The following is a 21434-nucleotide window of genomic DNA, read 5'->3' as shown; positions in this document are numbered from 1 at the left end:
TAATTTCATAGTTTTTATGCATTTAAATGTAACAATTACATGCAAATGTTAATTAATGTTCATATCATTAACAAACATATGTTCATTACCACAAATTACATGTTAAATTGTTGATTTTATAAAATGTTCACATGTATCACAAACAAATACACACATGTGAACGAAAAACTATATATTTGATTATATAGGCAAAATATAGGTTTTTTCAAACTATTTTATGTTCATTCTTACCCTCCATCAACATTTATGGGTGATTCAATCTACTAACATGTGAAAATCTTTGTAAATTAAAAGTTCTCGCAGTTCTCGCCCTTTTTGTGGTTCTCGTTTGAACTTTTGACACACATGATCATCTTGCAACCATATAAACTCATCAACACTTCTGAATCATACTCTGAATGTATACAAGACTTCAAATGGCCTACAGATGCGCCGAACACTGCCTAAATTCATACCCTGCATACGCAAACTGTAGAAAAATAACTGAGTAAGTTTATCAAATCAACAACTTAATATAAATGGCCTAAAAATGCGCACACTGCATAAATTTATCAAAGTAACAACTTAATTACTGAATACTGAATTACCATTAAGATGCAACAACATACATAAACACATAATCATCTAGCTAAACTCATCAACACCTCTTTAAACATACTTACACTGTATGCAACATGATTTCTAATGGCCTAAAATTGCAGCATAAATTGAAAAGTTACTTCTATAACAGTACATAACTAGTGTTCGAACCCTCGCTTCGCGCCGGGGTTCGGTTTTCAATGTATTATATTGCGTTTAGTTTGTAAAATTATTTTGTGGCTAACGATGATATCGTTGAAGCGCAACTCGAGTCGAACTAAAAGGTATAATCCGTGAAAGATTTAAATGTTATTTTAAATTAACAATATATGTACATCTCCGCGTTTCACTATGAAATTGTCGACTTTTAAAAATTTAACGCAAAATCGACGTGTATGAAAAGTACCTCAAATATTTAGCGTTTTTTAAAAAGTGTCCGATTTGCGTATAGTTAGTGATAGTGTGCTCCTAAAATTGTTTCGAGTTTAACGATGGTTTCAGAAAAATTTAACTCGGTGCGAGCGAGAAGATATGGCCCATTGAATATTTGGGTGTAGTTTTTTTAAATTTTTTTATAAAAATGAGTATTTGACACTTTACCCCCTGTTTGGGGGGTCGATTTTAATATTTGAACAAACTATGGGGGCTTTTTTTTAAAAAAAAGGTGGAAAAGGGGGGAAAATGTGAAAGAACGAAAGCACCCCTGGTGACTATTAATCGTTTTTGTCTATTAGGTAGTATATAAAGTATGTAGTCGATTTATAATGAATGAGAAGTTTAATGGTTAAAGTATAAAATGTTAAAAGTTTGTGATAAGTTTGTAAAAACCATAATAAAATGTTAAAAGTTTGTGATAACTTTGTAAAAAATAAAAAGTTAACTATTATATATTTTTTTGAGGGCTAAAATGTAAGTAAGTAAAAGAGTTGGGTGGTTTGTGAAACTTTTGAGGTTACTATTCATTTGAGCTATGCCTTGGGCTTTTTTTAAAAAAAAAAGGTGAAAAGGGGGGGAAAAAGGTGAAAGAACGAAAGCACCCCTGGTGACTATTAATCGTTTTTGTCTATTAGGTAGTATATAAAGTATGTAGTCGATTTATAATGAATGAGAAGTTTAATGGTTAAAGTATAAAATGTTAAAAGTTTGTGATAAGTTTGTAAAAACTATAGTAAAATGTAAAAAGTTTGTGATAAATTTGTAAAAAACAAAAAGTTAACTATTATATATTTTTTTGGGGGGCTAAAATGTAAGTAAGTAAAAGAGTTGGGGTAGTTTGTGAAACTTTTCAGGTTACTATTCATTTGAGCTATGCCTTTAAAATAAAAAGTTAACTATTATATTATTTTTTTTGAGGGCTAAAATATAAGTAAGTAAAAGAGTGGGGTGGTTTGTGAAACTTTTGAGGTTACTATTCATTTGAGCTATGCCTTGGGCTTTTTTTTAAAAAAAAAAGGTGGAAAAGGGGGGAAAAAAGTGAAAGAACGAAAGCACCCCTGGTGACTATTAATCGTTTTTGTCTATTAGGTAGTATATAAAGTATGTAGTCGATTTATAATGAATGAGAAGTTTAATGTTTAAAGTATAAAATGGTAAAAGTTTGTGGTAAGTTTGTAAAAACCATAGTAAAATGTAAAAAGTTTGTGATAAGTTTGGGAAAAACAAAAAGTTAACTATTATATTTTTTTTGGGGGCTAAAATGTAAGTAAGTAAAAGAGTGGGGGTGGTGTGTGAAACTTTTTAGGTTACTATTCATTTGAGCTATGCGTTTTAGATATAAGGTATAATTAATAACATGCATATGAAAGGCATTTCACATAACTTTCAAAAACTAAGTTCATTTTCTGTTATACATATATCTTCTCTTGTTTTGGATCTTCAAGATCATATGCTCTCCAGCATCAGCAATTTCATTGAACCACTTTACTCTTCTCGTTGTCAACATTATAGATCCTATTACTATTCCATGTAGTGTTCCGCAACCGTATCCCAACATCACCGCCTTCCATGTAAACCCACTCTCTTCATCTTTGTCTGCTTCGATCTGTGGTTTGAATGGCCGCTCACACTTGTTAGGCAAAGGGAGGCCACAAAGTTTTGAATTACCTACAAACGAGTTCCCTTCAAACGTGTTGAACTGTGATCCTTGTGGAATGCGGCCCACAAGATTTTTTTGAGAGAGATTTAAGAACCCGAGAAATGTCAAGTCTGCAAGGCTTCGAGTGATCTCTCCTGTGATTTGGTTCCAAGATAAGTCTAATGATTCCATTTCCGTTAGTTTCCCAAGACTAAATGGGATTCGACCAATGAGATTGTTGTAAGCTAAGTTGAGCACTATCAATTAAGTAAGACTTCCAATAATTTTTGGGATCTCTCCTTCAAATTTATTGTTTGATAAATCAAGAATTGTGTATTTAACAAAAATTTGAGGAATAACTTGCTCCACCCCTTTAGACACTACAACAATCGAGTAATACCCGTCACCAGATTTCAAATATTCTGATTCCGTAACGTTTTTCGCCACATTCTTCATGGCATTGAAATTTTGAAAATATTTTCGTGGTAGCTGGCCTACAAACTCATTATAAGATAAATCAAGAACTAGCAGACTTGGAAATTGAGATTCGACTGTCGATGAGGTTACAATGGGACCACTAAATTTGTTCGATTTAAGGATAAGAACTTGCAGTTTTGGAAGATCTCCTAACCAGCTAGGGAATGTTCCATTTAAATGGTTGTTTCCGATATCAAGTACTTTCAAAAACTGACATTTGGACAACGAGCGTGGAATCTCCCCTTCTAACTGATTTCCATTAAAAAACAGCCCTTGTAACCATTGACAGTTCTCGTATACATTTGGAATAGTTCCTTGAAAATGATTGTTCCCCAAATTAATAGTAAGAGCAGAGACAATAACGTTTCCCACGCACGATGGGATCACTCCACCAAAGTTGTTATTGGACATATCCAGATATGTTAATTGTCTCATGCTGCAAATGGAAAGAGGAAAAGGTCCTTGAATTTCGTTGGACTGTAGATACAATTCACTTGGTCCCTCCCATAGACGCTGAGGCAAGCCTGTTATCGAGTTATTTGAGAGATCTAAACTATCCAGCCCATTTCCACCCATCTGAGTTGCCCATTCAGGAATGTCACCTCTTATAAGATTATTAGATAGATTTAAACCTACAAGATCTTTCATGGCTCGTAAGGACTCAGGGAACACCTTTACGTTACAAAAGGCTAAATCTAAGAATATAACACCATGGTTGGCATCACGATTGACAGTGTTAGTCATGACAGATAAACCACTACTGGTAAGACTGAGTTCTGTAAGGTTTGCGAGGCTTGATAACAATGCATCCAACTCCCATTCACCTCTAAAATTATTAAATGAGAGGTCTAGGGCATCGAGGTTGGTGAGTTTCCGAAACGTGTGTAGAATGGGTCCTTGATCAAGTACATCAATCCGGCCGTCAAACTGATTATGGCCCAGTAAAAGATGTTTTAATGATCGAAGAGGAAACGAATCAAACTGTACAGTTCCACTGAACATATTGTAATCTAGTATTATATTTTCTAAAGAAGGAAGATTCTTAAACCACAAGGGCAATGATCCATTTAGGTTGTTAAATGACAAATCTAGATAATAAAGTTGCTTAAGATTGACTAAGGATTTCGGAAGGGACCCCACCAAACCACATCTTGAGAGAGATAAGTAATTCAAAGACTTGAGATGACCGATTGAATCGGGTATCTTTTCTCCTGATAATTTCGTGGACGAGAGATCTAAATACTCAAGACGAGTGATAGTGCTTGTGTTAACTTTAGGCAATGGACCTGTCAGATTATTGTTCTCTGATAAGCGAAGTATTTGCAACTGTGGAAGATTGAAGATATTATCAGGTAAGTTTCCTTCCAAGCCAGTATATCTAAGATCAAGTGATTTCAAAGAAGTGATATTAAGGTAACTAGGTAAAGCCCCAAAGATGTTAACTCTAGCAAGAGATAGATGTTCCAAAGAAGTAGAGTTTTCAAGGAGATTGTTCATAATGTAAGGTTTCAATTGAATATCAAACCCAATTATATTTAGATCAAGAGAAACCAAATTCGGAAGAAGAGAAATTTCTCTAGAAATACGCCCCTTAAACATGTTGTTTGACAAGTCGAGTTTTTCCAAAGAACGAAGATTAAAAATGTTATGAGGTAGTCTTCCATACAGGTTCGTGGAGCCAAGATCTAGTAGTTTCAAAGAAGAAGAAATATTAAGATAAGTAGGTAAAGATGAAGAGATATTAACACTGTTTAGTGAAAGTTCCTTCAAATTAGTACTAGTATTTTGCAGCATGTTAATTAATACATGAGATTCAAAATCAAAACCATTCCAATTCAAAGATAGATCAATGGATTCCAATTTACGAAGAAGTGCGATCTCTGTTGGGACTCGACCTGACAAACTACAACTAGAGATATTAAGATATGTGAGACTATTAGAAAACCTGGCGATTTGAGGAGGAAGTTGAGAATCAATAAAATCATTGAAAGCGAGGTTGAGACTCTTAAGGTGAGGAAGATCGAAAAGGGAGGTGTTGGGATGGATGGAACCTTGTAGCATACCACAACTAAGGTCGAGACCAGTAACGTCACCTGTGGAGTGGTCGCAAGTGACTCCGTTCCAATTACAACAATCTGTACTTACGTTCCAGCTCATCATAATTGGATGATAACTGGAACCAAGCCATTCTTTACATGGAGAATATTCAGGTGAGAAACTTATGGAAGAAAGATTTTGCTTGAAATGAAGCAAAGCGAGAGTCTGTGAACCAGAACATTTAATGGAAGAAGAATATGAGCAAGTGAAAAATGCAAAAGAGATTACCAAAAATAATAATAGAGAAATAAAGGGAATAAACTTTGGATAGCTCATTCTTCTTAACTGCAAGTTGCTAATAGATAGATATAAACATTCATACTTGCTCTACATATATAGGCTATGTTTGGCAAAGAACTTTTTGAAGCTTTTTAGAGCTTTTAGCTTTTAGTTTTTATGAAAAAACTCCTAACTAATATTTAGCTCCGTTTGTTTAAAAGATCTTCTAGCTTTTAGGATTGTGAAAAAGCTCCAATCTCAAACGTTGCTTCAACAAGCGTTTAAGAAAATGGAATAGCGTTTGGAATCTTATTTACCGAATTATCCTTCCATAATTATAAAACCTCCCACGTAAATACTCCATGTAGCAATATATTCTATGCATGGCCACGTAATAATATATTCTCCTCATGATATTCTGCTTATAGTAAAAAGCGTAAATACAGATTATGTAGAGATAATTGGTAGAGATAGGTTTCCAAGGTCTGGCACGCAACATTATAAGACCAAAAGATCCAACTTTTCAACTAGTACCACCTCAAATCATGAACGACAAAAGATACATGCCGTATTTCAAGGTATGTTTTCGGTTATTAGTAGTATTATATATGTTTTCGGTTATTTGGTAATGACTATGTTTTATTAAACTAAAATAATGATATTTAAGTATTTTTTCTAGTGTCCATTTTTGTCATTTTACTTATTTTATAACAGCTCCAGCTACTTTGCCAAACAATTAAAATACATTTAAAAAGTTTCAGCTAAACGCTCTCAGCTAAACGCTTGAAGCTAAACGCCTGCAGCTAAACGCTTGCAGCTTCCAGCTAGTTTTGCCAAACATACCCATAGAAGTACTAACCATGACATACTTCCTCACTGTCACATTCACATCAGCTTTCTCTCTCCACTTCCTCCATGACATTCCCATAACACACCACTACCAATCATGACATACTCCCTCCTCATTACATACCCCACCAAATTAATTAAATAAATAAAAGTACAAGTGAAAAGGATGTGAGTACATATCAATATTGCATTAATATATCAAGAGAGAGATTATGCCGTCCTCCAATATGCTTGGTGAGCAAATAGGTCACGGAACCATATGAGGGCGGTTGAGGGCAAACCTAGGACAAGGGAATGCCAGCAGTACTCTCGAGGGCAAAGGTGAGGGCACACCTCGAGGGCGTACTATTTGAGAGTGGCCTAAGTATAATATTATTCCACCAAAGCATTATAGTGGTCGGGGTCTGATCATATCCCATCCAAAAAAGATATTTATCTATCTACATCCTAAATCATGAAATTGCTGTTGCAATTTCATTGGCCCATATATATTGTTACCAGCCTAGAAACCATATTAATGGTCCGACCCGACCCACGTTGGTAATTTTAGTTCTCTGACTTTTCCAAAGAAGCAACCAGTTGTAACAACTTTCCTTTTCACGGATGACTCCATCCCATAACTAGATCAGTTTTTCTTCATCTTGCTTAGACTATGAATGTTTAATTTACATACGTATGTAAATATCAATACCATTGCCTACGAATGTTTACACTTCATGCTTCACATACAACACCTACAAACAACCGCCGGAAACGCGGACCTGATCACTAGTTTTAGATTCAAACCTTGTTAATCAATTCAATTAATCAATTATAATAAATATATAATAAGACTTGCAATGCTTGTTATCATGACTGAGGGACAATATGGATAGGGACAGGTTTAATAAATGTGAAAATTCAAACTTCAGTTTGTGATAATTCAAACGGAAGCCAGTGCATGAATCCTGTTTTAAGTAAGTCACCTGGTTTAGTTGACAATTGAGGCTTTGCATTTGAAGATTGATAGGAGAGTTTTGAAGTTAAATAAATAAATAAATAATCATTCCAAACAGAAACAAGGGTGAACGGACTTATTTTTCAAGTTTACATGTGAAAAAAGGATAACAAGACTGTGTGCATTGTTGTATTAACACTGTACACACAATGCGCAAGTGACTAACACGTCAATAATCAATAATGAAACTCAACTCTAAGCCAGAAATTTTGATTAGTGGTGTCACAAAATAAAACCAAAATATATCGAGTTACGGATGCAAAAATATACCGAAATATCAAAAATTTACCGTACCAAATACCGTATCGATGGTATTCGGCAGTGGCGATTTTAGGATCAAAACCCAATGGGGTCCCAAATTTTTTTTTTCCGATAACTTACTTGCAGAAAATATTGAATGTGTCAGGTCAAATCGGGTCGGGTTGGGTCGCACCCAAAACACAAACATAAAATTAGATAGTACTCGCAAAATATAAGGTTATTTATATTTATTACTATTGTCATTCCAACAACCATCATACAAAAGAATATCATTTATACAAAAAGGGAATTAATGAAGGTTGAATGAGACTAGTAGGATGAAGAATTGAAGAATTCGGGATACAAAAGAGGGAAGTCGCCGGAGGAAAATAGAAGGGTTTGTTTATTTTTTTGGTTAAATATTTAAATGGCCTATACCATATAATTATAAGTGGGCTAATTTCAGATATTTTAGTAGTCCAAACTATTAAATTATAAAATTTAATAATATATGGGTCACATATATTTAGTGGTGTCCTATACAAAAAAATAATAATTTTTGTGACAAATTTCGAAAAACTAGAGGTGTCACCGGACCCCGCTCCCTAACACCTAAACTCGCCACTGGTATTCGGTATGGATTCCTAGTTTACAAAAAAAAAAAAAAAAATAATAATAATAATAATAATAATAATAACGGTTTTTACCGATTTGCACTTAATGGTCTTTCCTCACTGAATGATACTATTTTCTTTACAAATCATTTGATTGTATTTGCATCTCTAAATTATCAATAATTATTAAGTAAAATATACATATAACAAATGTACTATACACTAGTGAAATGACTTGCAGAATCACGGGTTTATTTAATCGAAACAATTTAATAATATGTTTTAAGTATTAAGTGAATGTAAATGTTAAAGTCATTTAGTTTAATGACCTGTAGAATCACGGATTTCGATTAAAAAACTTGTCGTTATTTTTACAAATATATTGATGTACTTAACTTGGTCAGAATAAATGAACTACATTCAGTCTCTCACCACCCTCTTCCAATTTTCATCACAATTATTGTTTTCCTTATCATAAAAGCCTACATTACAACTTTTTATTAAGACATGTAGTTCGGATACATATATAACGTAATTAATCTCGTAAAGAGAACCCATATTTGAATAATAATAATAATAATAATAATAATAATAATAATAATAATAATATAATAATAATAATAATAATAATAATAATAATAATAATTATTATTATTATTATTCTAATAAATAATAATAAAGTTTGATTAAAAATTGAGTATTTATATTTTTAATAATAATTATTAGTAATAACAAATGTCTCTTGAAATTTTTTTTAAAACATAAAATAAAATTATTATACGAAGGTTGTACAATATGCTTAAAAGTTTGTAAATGTGTTCATGGTTTGTTTTTTTAAAACATTGTACAATTTGTTAAAAATTTTGTACATATGGGGGAATTTATATATTCTAGGTATTTATTTGTTTTGATTTTGTCTCTTTTTTAATTAGAATTAATTTAATAATGTAAATCAGTAAAATGTAATTATCGGGTTGTATATATAATTTAAAATCATAAAACTTTATTGCTTTCAAAATCGGCATGCATATATTATCGGGATTAATATTTGTTTTTATTTAGTAGTTTTAAAATTTTTAATTTAAGTAAAATTAATATATAAAATAATAATGACATCATTATTATAAAATTTAAAAGGTAATTAGTGAAATGATAACATCATCATTTTAGAGGTTTATGTGAATATATAGATACATAAATTAAAATTTATTTAATTGAACCACATATAAAACTAAAAATCAAATAATTCTATTAGAAATATTAAATATTACAAATAATAAATAGGTATAATATATTATAAAAAAACTAAAAAAGTACCTGAATGAACGATCAAGGTTTTAACAAAATTGTAATAGGAGATATTAAATAATACGTCACCAACCAAAAACAAAAATGTAAGTATTGCAAATATTCAAACACAATACTAACCAACTTAAATGTTACGCTTTTGACATAAAACTAACCTTTAAGAGCCCTTGCGTTGCACGGCGGACCCTAATAAGACTAAGTATAAAATGTTAACGAACTTATAAAAATCAACGAAACAACATCGATATAAAACATCACACTTGATATTAAAACAAACAATGTTTTTCATTGAACCAATGCATTCAAATTGTTCTAAGGATTATTGTAAACATTAATAAAGATAGAACTCACGTTTCTTAAATGATTATGTGTACTATAGGTGAATTTTTTACCTGGTACTTAAACCTGCTAAGATGTGTTCCTGTAGCACTTTACCAAATAGCTCAACCAAGTAAAAATGCAAATAAGTTCGCATATTCCATTTTTACTTATATCTATTGTTATAAAATTATTTCTTATTTCACAATAAAGTAATAGTAGCATTCCATGATAAATATCATACAATAATCATATCTCAAGAATCACAGCATAACCAGTAACAATATCAAAACGAAATAGTGAAGTAGTAATTTTAAATCCTTATACAGGATTAACCATGATCACTTGAAAAACTCAAAGTTATGGTATTACAACGACATGTAAAAGACATACATACATTTTAACAGTAAATGTATAATTAGCAGGGTTTTTATCGTTTGTTCTTTAACATAATGTTTTGGATATTGTTTTCTTAGTGCAGGGGTTTTGTTTTGCGAGGAACCTTCTTTAGAATGTTTGACGAGTATTTTTTTTTTACATATTTAAATACTTATTAAAATGACGTGGCATTATGATAATCATTTAGTAACTTAAATTATTTAGGTAGATGAGATGTGTATAATGTCTGTTGTGGAAAAGCCAGATGAGATTTCAAACTTTGGTCTTCTTATTTTATTCAGAAGTCTCTTTCGTATGAAGACTTGATTGATCATCGTATCAGACTGATAAATCAGTACATATTATAGTAATATAAATACCAAAGATTAAACACAATAAGTTTCTGGATCAATTACTTGATGAATTTTGTACCCAATAAAGTAAGAAACTACTAATCAAATTTATTTTCCCCTATCAATCTCCTGTATCGCAGTATGTATATCAAATGTTCTAGTGCGCCTACTTTGATAACCGCTTTAAAAAGTTATACAATATCAAGCCACCATACTGTTATTAATCAAAATTGCCTCATAAGTTGGAAGCTTAAATATTTAGTTGACAAACATGAATGGGTTTACTAAACAAACCATGACTTGACTAATGCCCAGATTTCCCTCACCTCATTGAACTTTTATCTAGCTCCTCGATCTATTCACCATTATTTGTCATAGATCTACTGCTCCATCCTTACTTTTCTCTAAATAGTCTTCACACAATTGACGATATTTTGAAGGAACGTAATTCTTAAATCTGTCAAAAGAACAATAAAGTTTAAATAAACGGGTAAATGGATAAGGTTCTCCCTATTCAACTGGGCAATCCCCTGACTGTTTCATCCCTTACCCTGGCCATTCAGGATATGTATTGTTTTGAACCCGAGACCTCGGTAAGGACATTAGGTTCCAACCACTAACTATTTACTAGAACATTAACTTTTATGAACTAATTGGCTTAAAGTGTTAACCCTGCCGTTTTGGCCCGTTAACCAAACCCACCCATTAGTTTAGTTTAGAGGTTTGTATACTACCTTTGGCGAAGAGGAAGTATATCTAGGGCAGAAAATGGATTTAGTGGCGGATTGAAGAGCAAGAGATATCTTCATGGTGTTAGACTTGAGGGCCCTTATTAACTGCAAAAATTCTTTGTATTCTCCAACATTAAGCTCTTCTCTCTCACATGTTATAAGTTTGCAGCTTAATTAGGCTTTTATATAATATAGACGACATCTTTTGAAGACATCTATTAATTAGGCTCTTATAAACCCTATTTTCATTCTTAACCTTAAAAGTACACCATATTATGAAAAGGATATCCTTATTTATCAAACCACACATGCATATCACTAAATTATAGGAGACACCAGTATATTTTAATTTGATCTTCTGCATATACTGGTAACAGCAACACCAAAAATGATCAATACCTTGAGCTAAACACTGGATCAGCTTACTATAAAGAATGATAGAGCTTTGACTTTGAAAAGTCAAAATAGTATCCTAGTATTGACCGAGCAGCCCCACTAAGACAGAAAGCAGGTTGTTGCATAACAGATAGGTATAGTAGGACCAAAATAGAGACACAAAGACTTGAGATTTAATCATTGATACAACCATAGAAGATGTGTGAATTTTCTACCTGGTACTATAGGTGCTGCAACACTTCACGGTGTTCTGTTTTGAAGTCAAATTCCTACATAACACAATGATTATGGAGCCAGATGAAGTTGAGTTACACCAGATATGTTCAACCACATGGACAAGTTTTGATAACCATATACCTAAACCTTGAACAAATTAAAGTAGTTGGTACTTTTTAACCAAAAACAAAAAAGTTTTGGTTTGAGGTTGTGTCAATGAAGCCAGGAATACAAAGTAAACTAAAAGTACATTTTTGTTGGACGTCAATAAAAGTACTTATTATCTAATAACGAAAAATGAGTTTGAAGAAAGACAACTTATCAAAACCTACCATGCACCTATTTTTAATCAAACTCACAAACCAGCAGCTTCAGATGATTGCAATATGCATCCAGAATTGTTGCCACCATACTTACCCAAAAGACACCATATAACACTTCCTCTGAAATGGAACCATAACAATAACTATGACAGTAGCACATCCCCGGCTCCTTGAGGAAAGTATCTTGACATTAACCTCCAAAACTGCATATCCACAATAACCAGTAACACCAATCACTTGATCTTACTGCAGATGGTCACGGTAATAATGACTGTCATAATACACCTTTTGATCAATAAGAACAATCGCCATAGACTATCAATGAGGCTTTTTGACATGCTCATAAAGATGAAAAGAAAAAAGAAAGTGCAACTCCACCATAATATATAAGGTGATAATTACTTTATTGCTCTGCTAAAGAGATCGTAAGCACTCTCTCGTTTGCTCTGCTTTGGAAGTAGGTCTGATGGGCAATGAGCTCTGTAATAAAGATCAAAAAAGTTAATTCTTTTTTCATCACTTATCTTATGTACGCATTCATACAGAACAACCAAGTCATGCTATATATGCAAAAAATTTTGTGTAATATAGCTTTTATGTTGGAACTGAAAAGTGATTCCTTTCCATATAGAGGAAATTTATAACAAAACAATTTAATAAAAGGTAACATTTTTGACCCATTCGTCTACAAACGGGTCGATTTGGTTTTTGTTTTATCCATCACTACCTAAATAGGTTAATTTAACAGGCTTGAGACTGAAAAAGAGAAACTGGTCAATCGGGACAAACATGTTAATCATTCGAAAACAAATCTCTTATTAACACAGCTTAAATATTTTTGTAATCAAGTCAAACATGCAATACCTTCTTTTCCTACACAACAGGTGCAGGAGGTTTTGGGGCGGAAGGATACTCTGCAGGTAATCTAAGTTTCTGTCTCCTTTCCGCCTATAACACAATATATAATTAGTTTCACCCAAGTAAATCATAAGATACTTGGCTTGTACTACTATTTATGTATGAAGGTTAAATTCATAATATGCATTAGACACAGATTTTAGCCACAAGAAGCATCATCATCATCGTTATTGTCGTTAGATATTTATAATAAGCATTTGTATGGCCAAAAAAGGACTTTTAAGACCTTATCTTCTTCCAACTTCTGTCAATTTTTTTATCTAGCTCTTTTCTCCTCCTCTTTCTCTGCTTTGCGCAGGGCTACAATACTGCAAGATAAAACATGATCCTCTTATAAATGTATGATAAATTAGTATTCTCTGCATCGTTACCATCATAAGAACTTGTTTGATCAAAAAAGTCAAACTAATCGTAGAAAATACAATACTTACTTAGATAGCAATGGAATACCTCATAAGCATTTTCAATTTTCACAAACAATTTTTTCGATTCTGGATTATTATCCGGATAACTGCCAAAAAAACATAAATCAATTCAATTCAAATCACAGACAAACGTAATTACTAGCAGCACTAATTAACGAAACACCCACAGCGGTCAATGAAACACCAATTATGCTGCAATATCTAATCATATTTTAACCTAACTGCAAGTACGTTTCGCCTCTTGATTTATATTAATTAATACGCGATATAATAGAAAATAAATACAAATTGATGTTACTTTTATCCTGGGCACCTTAATCATCATGGAACGGCGTTGGTTGGAAACACCACTCAACTTTGAATATTATTCATCGATATTGTTAATTAGGGTTTTTTTATTGTTCCAGATCTATAAATAAATTAGGGTTTTTGAATACCAGATGCAATTAATCACAGTGAAAAAATGATGGCATACCTGATTTGATTTCTGTACTGGTAATCCTTCGCACGAATTTGTGTTTACGAAATTATACAAAAGTAGTACCTTTGTGTTCCAAAAAAAATAGAGATTAATACTGCAGTGGTGTCGATATTTTTTTCCAGCGGCGTACGAAACCATAGGCGATGGACGTGGTGTGTTTTTTTTTTTTTTTTTGTTTTGTTTTGTTGAAGAGAGATGAACAGACATTGAAGGCGAGGGACGTGTTTGAATTATTTTTAACTGATACGGAGTATAAATTTTTGATTTTTAGGGTGTTGAGGGTTACACGTGGCTTTAGCTGGTTATTTGTCAGGAAAAAATTGAATAAAAAAGGGAAAAATATTAGACTATCCACGTGGAGGTCTGTAGGTGGGGTAAGTAGCAGCATAGCATGACATGTCAGATTTATTGTCACGCTTTATGTGATGTAGGGGATTGATGGGTATTATTAGGTAGTGGGTATCTATGAGAAGCCTTTTTTTTATTTTCATTTAAGATCTATTAGATATTTTCATTGAAATATTGAGCTTTAATAACAACTAATGGGGTCCTAATATTAATCGATGACGTCATTCAGCAGAAGTCCTAAGTTATACAATGTGAACAAATATGGGCTCTGAGTTTTTGGACTGATGAGTAGTGTCACAGGCCCACCCTCATGTCGATGTAGCTCCCAAACATTATTGAAATTGATTTATGAAACTGATTTATGTCTTTTTTTGTGGTCAAAGTTATACTTTTCAGCAAAAGTTCCAATAGAACAGAGGTTTGGTCAAAGTCATACGTGTACCATTTATTACAAGTTTTATTGAATATCTTTGCATATAGCCATTTCTCATTCTTATTCTTCATTCATTATTTTGGGAAGTTGAAAGATATGGGGAACACGATGCTAGGAAAATTTGGGATCTTGTTCGTGTCATGTTAAGTTCAAGTATTTAGTGTATTTCGTGTAGTAGGTCCTTGTTTTTTGGGCTGCTTTTGGCCTAGTCATCCTTGTAATCGTTGTTCTTAATAAAATTGTTGCCTTTCGGAAAAAAATTTGGGATGAGGTGGACAACTTCAAAGCAGTGAAAGATTCAAATACTGGCTAGTGATATATCCTTCCTTTATAAAATGACCTTTAGCACGATGATATCTTCAATATTTTTAAATCCTAGAAAGTTGGTTTCCACTTGTAACTTGCACTTTTAACACTAGTTCAAGCCGCAGGACTTGCCAACTAATGTAATTCGTGATTTGCATTCCATTCAATGTGTCGTACATATACAAGAGTAGCCCTATCATTGTCTGACTAACAATCCTGCATTTCAGGGATATGAGATATTTTCTATACATAACATGTTTGACTTGATTTACTTGCTATACATAGGATGACTATATATGTATAATATATGCTAATGTATATATTATAATACATTCAAGTATAAACGTTTATGTGTTTTGAATATTTGCAAGTCTTTATTAATGAAAGCTATCACAAAACATGCACTCTTATACAGTAGTTATACATATCGTTTTCAGCATGTTTGCTAACATTTGTGTATACACAACGGTTCCATATTTGATCATCATTTATCAGAGTAACAACTTACTGTAAATATACTGAAATACCCATTAAGATGCAACAACATACAATAACACGTGATCATCCTGCCACCAAGCAAACTCAACACCTCTAATAACATACTTGCAATATATACAGCAAGAATTCAAATGGCCTAAAAATGCAGCATATATTAAAAAGTTACTACTATAACAATGCATAATTAATAACCTGCATCGAAAAGGCATTTCACATAACTTTCAGAAACTAATCTCATTTCCTTTTACGCGAATACCTTCTTTTGTTTCGTCTCTTCAAGATCATATGCTCTCAGGCATCAACAATTGCATTGAACCACTTTACTCTTCTCGTCGTCAACATTATATATCCTATTACTATTCCAAGTGGAGTTCCACAACCGTATCCTAAGATCACTGCCTTCCATGTAAATCCACTCTCTTCATCTCCGTCTGCTTTGATTTGTGGTTTGAGTGACCCTTCACACTTCTTAGGCAAAGGGAGCCCACACAGTTTCTCATTCCCTTCAAACGAGTTCCCCTCAAACGTGTTGAACTGTGATCCTTGCGGAATGCGGCCCACAAGATGGTTTTGAGAAAGATTTAAGAACCCGAGAAATGTCAAGTCTGCAAGGCTTCGAGGGATCTCTCCTGTGAGTTGGTTCCAAGATAAGTCTAATGATTCCATCTCCAATAGTTTCCCAATACTAGATGGGATTCGACCAATGAGATTGTTGTGAGCTAAGTTGAGCACCATCAATGAAGTAAGACTTCCAATAATGTTTGGGATCTCTCCTTCAAATTTATTGTTTGATAGATCAATAATTGTGTAGTCAACGAAAATTTGAGGCATAGATCGCTCCACCCCTTTCGACACTACAACAATCGAGTAATAATTGCCACCAGATTCCAAATATTCAAGTTTCCTATTGTTTTTCGTCACATTCTTCATGGCGTTGAAATTTTGAAAATAATTTTTTGGTAGCTGGCCGACAAACTCATTATAAGATAAATCAAGAACTAGCAGACTTGGAAATAGAGATTCGACTGTCGATGAGGTCACAATGGGACCACTAAGTTTGTTCGATTTAAGGATAAGAACTTGCAGTTTTGGAAGATCTCCTAACCATCCGGGGAATGTTCCATTTAAATGGTTGTTTCCGACATCAAGTACTTTCAAAAACTGACATTTCGACAACGAGCGTGGAATCTCCCCTTCTAACTGATTTCCATTCAAAAACAGCCCCTCTAACGGTCCACAGTTCTCGTATACATTTGGAATAGTACCTTGAAAACGATTGTTCCCCAAATTTATCGTAACGGCAGAGATAATAACGTCTCCCACACACGATGGGATCACTCCACCGAAGCTATTATTGGAGATATCCAGATATCTTAAATTGCTCATGTTGCAAATCGATCGAGGAAACGGTCCTTGAATTGTGTTGGACTTTAGATACATATGATCTAATCCCTCCCATAAAAGTTGAGGCAAGCCTGTCAACGAGTTATTTGAGAGATCTAAACCTACCATCCCATTTCCACCAATCTCAACTGCCCATTCAGGAATGTCGCCTCGAATAAGATTATTAGATAGATCTAAGTATCTAAGATCTTTCATGGCTCGTAAGGACTCAGGAAACACCTTTACGTTGCAAAAGGCCAAATATAAGGCTCCAACACCGGGGTTGGCATAACGATTGACAGTATTTGTCATGACAGATAAACCGCTATTGGACAGAATGAGTTCTGTAAGGTTAGTGAGGCTTGATAACACTGTATCCAACTCCCATTCACCTCTAAAATTATTAAATGAAAGGTCTAGGGAAATGAGGTTGGTGAGTTGCCGAAATGTATGTAGAATGGGTCCTTGATCAAGTACATCAATCCGACCATCAAACTGATTATAGCCGAGGGCTAGTTGTTTTAGTGATTGAAGAGGAAATGAATCAAACTGTACGGTTCCACTGAACATATTGTTATGGAGTAATATGTACTCCAAAGAAGAAAGATTCTTAAACCACGAGGGCAATGATGCATTTAGCATGTTATATGACAAATCTAGAAAAGAAAGTTGCTTAAGATTGACTAAGGATTTCGGAAGGGACCCCACCAAACTACATCGCGAGAGCGATAAGTAATTCAGAGACTTGATATGATCGATTGAACCGGGTATCTCTGTTGATAATTTGGTTGACGTGAGATCTAAAACCTCAAGACGGATGATAGTGCTTGTGTTAATGGTAGGAAATGGACCTGTCAGATTACTGTTCCATGATAAGTCAAGTTGTTGCAACTGTGGAAGATTGAGGATATTATTTGGTAATTTTCCTTCCAAGCCAGTCCATCTAAGATCAAGTGATTTCAAAGAAGTGGTATTAAGGTAAGTAGGTAAAGCCCCAAAGATGTTAACTTCAACGAGAGATAGGTGTTCCAATGAAGTAGAATTTCCAAAGAGATTGTTCAAAATGTAAGGTTCCATTTGTAAATCAGACCGAGGCCAAGAGAGATCAAGAAAAACCAAATTTGGAAGAAGAGACATTTCCCTAGGAATATCTCCCTCAAACCAGTTATATGACAAGTCGAGTTTTTCCAAAGATCGAAGATTAAAAATGTTATGAGGTAGTCTTCCATACAGATTCGTGTGGCCAAGGTCTAGTAGTTTTAAAGAAGAAGAAACATTAAGATAAGTAGGTAAAGATGAAGAGATATTAACTCTGTTTAGTGAAAGTTCCTTCAAATTTGTAGTATTTTGTAGCATGTTAATGAAAACATGAGGTTCAAAATTCAAACTATCCCAATCCAAAGAGAGATCAAGAGACTCCAACTTATGAAGGAGTGTGATATCTGTTGGGACTCGACCCGACAAACTACAACTAGAGATATTGAGATATGTAAGGCTGTTAGAAAACCTTCCGATTTGAGGAGGAAGTTGAGAATCAGTAAAATCATTAAAAGCAAGGTTGAGACTTTTAAGGTGAGGAAGGTCGAAAAGGGAGGTGCTGGGATGTATGGAACCTTGTAGCATTCCACAACTAAGGTCGAGACCAATAATGTCACCTGTGGAGTGGTCGCAAGTGACTCCATTCCAGTGGCAACAATCTGTACTTATGGTCCAGTTCATCATAATTGGATAATAACTTGAGCCAAGCCAACCTTTACATGGAGAATATTCAGTTGAAAAATTGATGGAAGAAAGATTTTGCTTAAAATGAAGCAAAGCAAGAGTCTGTGAATCAGAACATTTTATGGAAGAAGAATATGATGAAGTGAAAGAAGCAAAAGAGATGACAAAAAATAAAAGATAAATGAAGGGATTAAACTTTGGATACCTCATTCTTTTTGAGATGAATGAAAGTTGCTAATAGAGCTCTAACATTCATACTTGCTCTATATATACTAATGATATTATTATTGCACCCAACCATTCCAAATTTAGTAATACAAAACAATATAATATGTATACGTAAATAATTAGAATGGCAATTATGCAATATATGTTTTCATGACTGAAAGACAATATGAATAGGGACTGGTTTTATAAATGTGGGTCGTCTAGTGGAAAAATTCAAACTTCAGTGTGATAATTTAAACAGCAGGCTGCAGCCTGTTTTAATTGTCATTTGACTATTTGAGGCTTTGCATTTTTGAAGATTAATAAGACAGTTTTATAGCCAAATAAATAAATAAATAAATAATCCTTCCAAACAGAAACAAGTGAGAAACACATCATTAATGAAACTTCATATGAAGTTGATCTTGATATGCATGACTGTTAGGTCATATTTTATTGATGTGATTTGTATTCCTAATCCCCTATATATGTACATGGTGTCTATCATCTATAAATAGACACCATCCCCCACCATTTAGAGGTTAGACATTCACACCAAAGCCTTACCTCACTTTACACCAACTCCACACACACACACTCACCAATACTCTCTCAATCCCTAACACCTTGTAATCCCTAATACCTTGTAATCTTGGCACAATGTATTGAATAAGAATCATATTCATCATCATCTTCATCTCATCATTCATACCACAGTCAGACATTCATATACTATACATACATATATCACTGATCATTCACATACAAGTCCTAAAACACGAATTCAACCTAGTTTTAATCATAACAATTGGTATCAGAGCGAAATTAGAACATCTACAAGATCCAGTAGCTCAAATTCGTGACTAATTCATCAATTACAGCACCTGTTCTTCGCAGTTTGACCAGAGTTGACTTTTAGAGAAAAAGTTTAATTCATCTGTTTTAGATCGTTTTGAAAGTTGTTACAGGTTCTAAATCGATCACTAAAGCTTCGTCAATCATTAATTCAAGTAAAAACAGTCCAGATTTCGATTTCATGATTTGGAGTTCGTTAATGGCGGTTCTACTGTGTTTGAGATTTCAATGTATTAAACAGTGTTTTTAAGGTTCAAGTCGATTAAACAAGTTCACTGGAGATGAAGAAGCATACCTGAATCATATTTTTGCAGTTTTAGCCGGAAACATCATCGGAATCTTCATAAGTCATCGGAATCTTCATAAGAAAAATAACCGTTTTTCACACGGTTGAATACACGAGTGATACAATTGGTACCTGAAACGTATGTTTTGGTATACAATTGATCAATAATTCGTACGATTGATTGCACGAGTGGTGTTTAATTTCGTAACCCATGAACAAGGTAATACTTACGAGTGATTACACGAGTGACTGAAACTTACGAGAGAATGAAGGTGAAGCGTACGAGAGACTGAAGAAAACAGGATTCGATCAATAGGATTTGGTCGATTCGTACGAGTGGTTTTTTTTTGGCATTTAGGGTTCGTCAGGTCTCAATTGGGGAAGAAGACAATTGATAAATCGTAATTATTTTTTTGGGAACATAAAACACACAGTAACAGATTCCAAGGCCCAACTTTAAAAAAAAAAAAAATAATAAATAAATAATTGTTTAGAAGCCTAAATTGACTTACTAGTCCAATTCAACATTTTAAATAAAAGAAAGGAGGAAAGGCCCAACAGTTTATCAGTCCATCATTTTCAAAAAGTTAACCATTAGTTACCTTTTTCTTTATAACGGCGGACTAACGATGCAAAGAGAAATTTAACGATTCACACTAAAGTTTCTAACGAAATTTTTCAGAAGTTTCGTTTATTAACTGTTTAAGTGCCAATTTATAGGGTTTTCGGAAGTTTCGTTTTTCTCAACAAAGGCTTCAAATGACGAGTACTTCTTCGGTTGCACCTCTAAAACCAACATGGGATCAAAGTCAAAATCATTTACATGGTTTGTGTACATGTGGGATGAGAGGTCCCGATTTAGAAGAATATAAAGACCGGATGTGTACAGTTAAGATCTATGAAGATTATCAAAAGTCTAAAATTCAGCAATAAACGATTGAAAATAACATGAAAAAACGGATTCTCATGTTGGAGAATGAATTGACTGCTCAAAGGAAAACAACATTTGAAATTTCTCAGCTCGAATCTCAACTATTAAAGAGCAAATCACGGGAGGAACTCTTATGAAAGAAAGTGTCTACTCTTCAGAATGACTTGGAGAGTCAAGTTCGGTCGTATGAGGAAAGTCAAGGAAAAATTCAAGCAAAGTTACAAAGTCAAAAAGATTCTTTCGACAAGGAACGACTCAACATAGAGACACTGAATAATCAACTTAAAGAAAAAATTGTTCATCTTATAGAAGAAAATAAGACAATTCGGACTCTTCGAGCAGAAAATCGTCATCTCAAGTCCAAACATGAGCTTGATTCAAAGACCATTCTATAACTTCGCACAGTTGTTGATCATGCTCAAACTCTTAGCCGAACATTAACTCATGACTTTGAAAAACGCATTTCTGATTT

At 33.6% G+C, this 21434-nt stretch overlaps 1 protein-coding gene and 1 pseudogene across 1 annotated transcript; both read right to left on the bottom strand.

Annotated features, from left to right (window-relative positions):
• Positions 1-2366: 2366 nt before the first annotated feature.
• Positions 2367-6368, bottom strand: LOC139887696 (receptor-like protein Cf-9 homolog; annotated as a pseudogene).
• A 9133-nt stretch (positions 6369-15501) lies between these two features.
• On the bottom strand, positions 15502-18894 carry LOC139890634 (receptor-like protein Cf-9 homolog). Its single transcript, XM_071873534.1, has one exon. The coding sequence runs from the start codon at positions 18891-18893 to the stop codon at positions 15870-15872; it is 3024 nt and encodes a 1007-aa protein (XP_071729635.1). The 5' UTR covers position 18894; the 3' UTR covers positions 15502-15869.
• Positions 18895-21434: the final 2540 nt, after the last annotated feature.

Source organism: Rutidosis leptorrhynchoides, chromosome 2 (assembly GCF_046630445.1).
Source record: "Rutidosis leptorrhynchoides isolate AG116_Rl617_1_P2 chromosome 2, CSIRO_AGI_Rlap_v1, whole genome shotgun sequence".
NCBI classification, from domain to species: Eukaryota; Viridiplantae; Streptophyta; class Magnoliopsida; order Asterales; family Asteraceae; genus Rutidosis; species Rutidosis leptorrhynchoides.
This window is presented reverse-complemented; position numbering and strand designations above follow the sequence as displayed.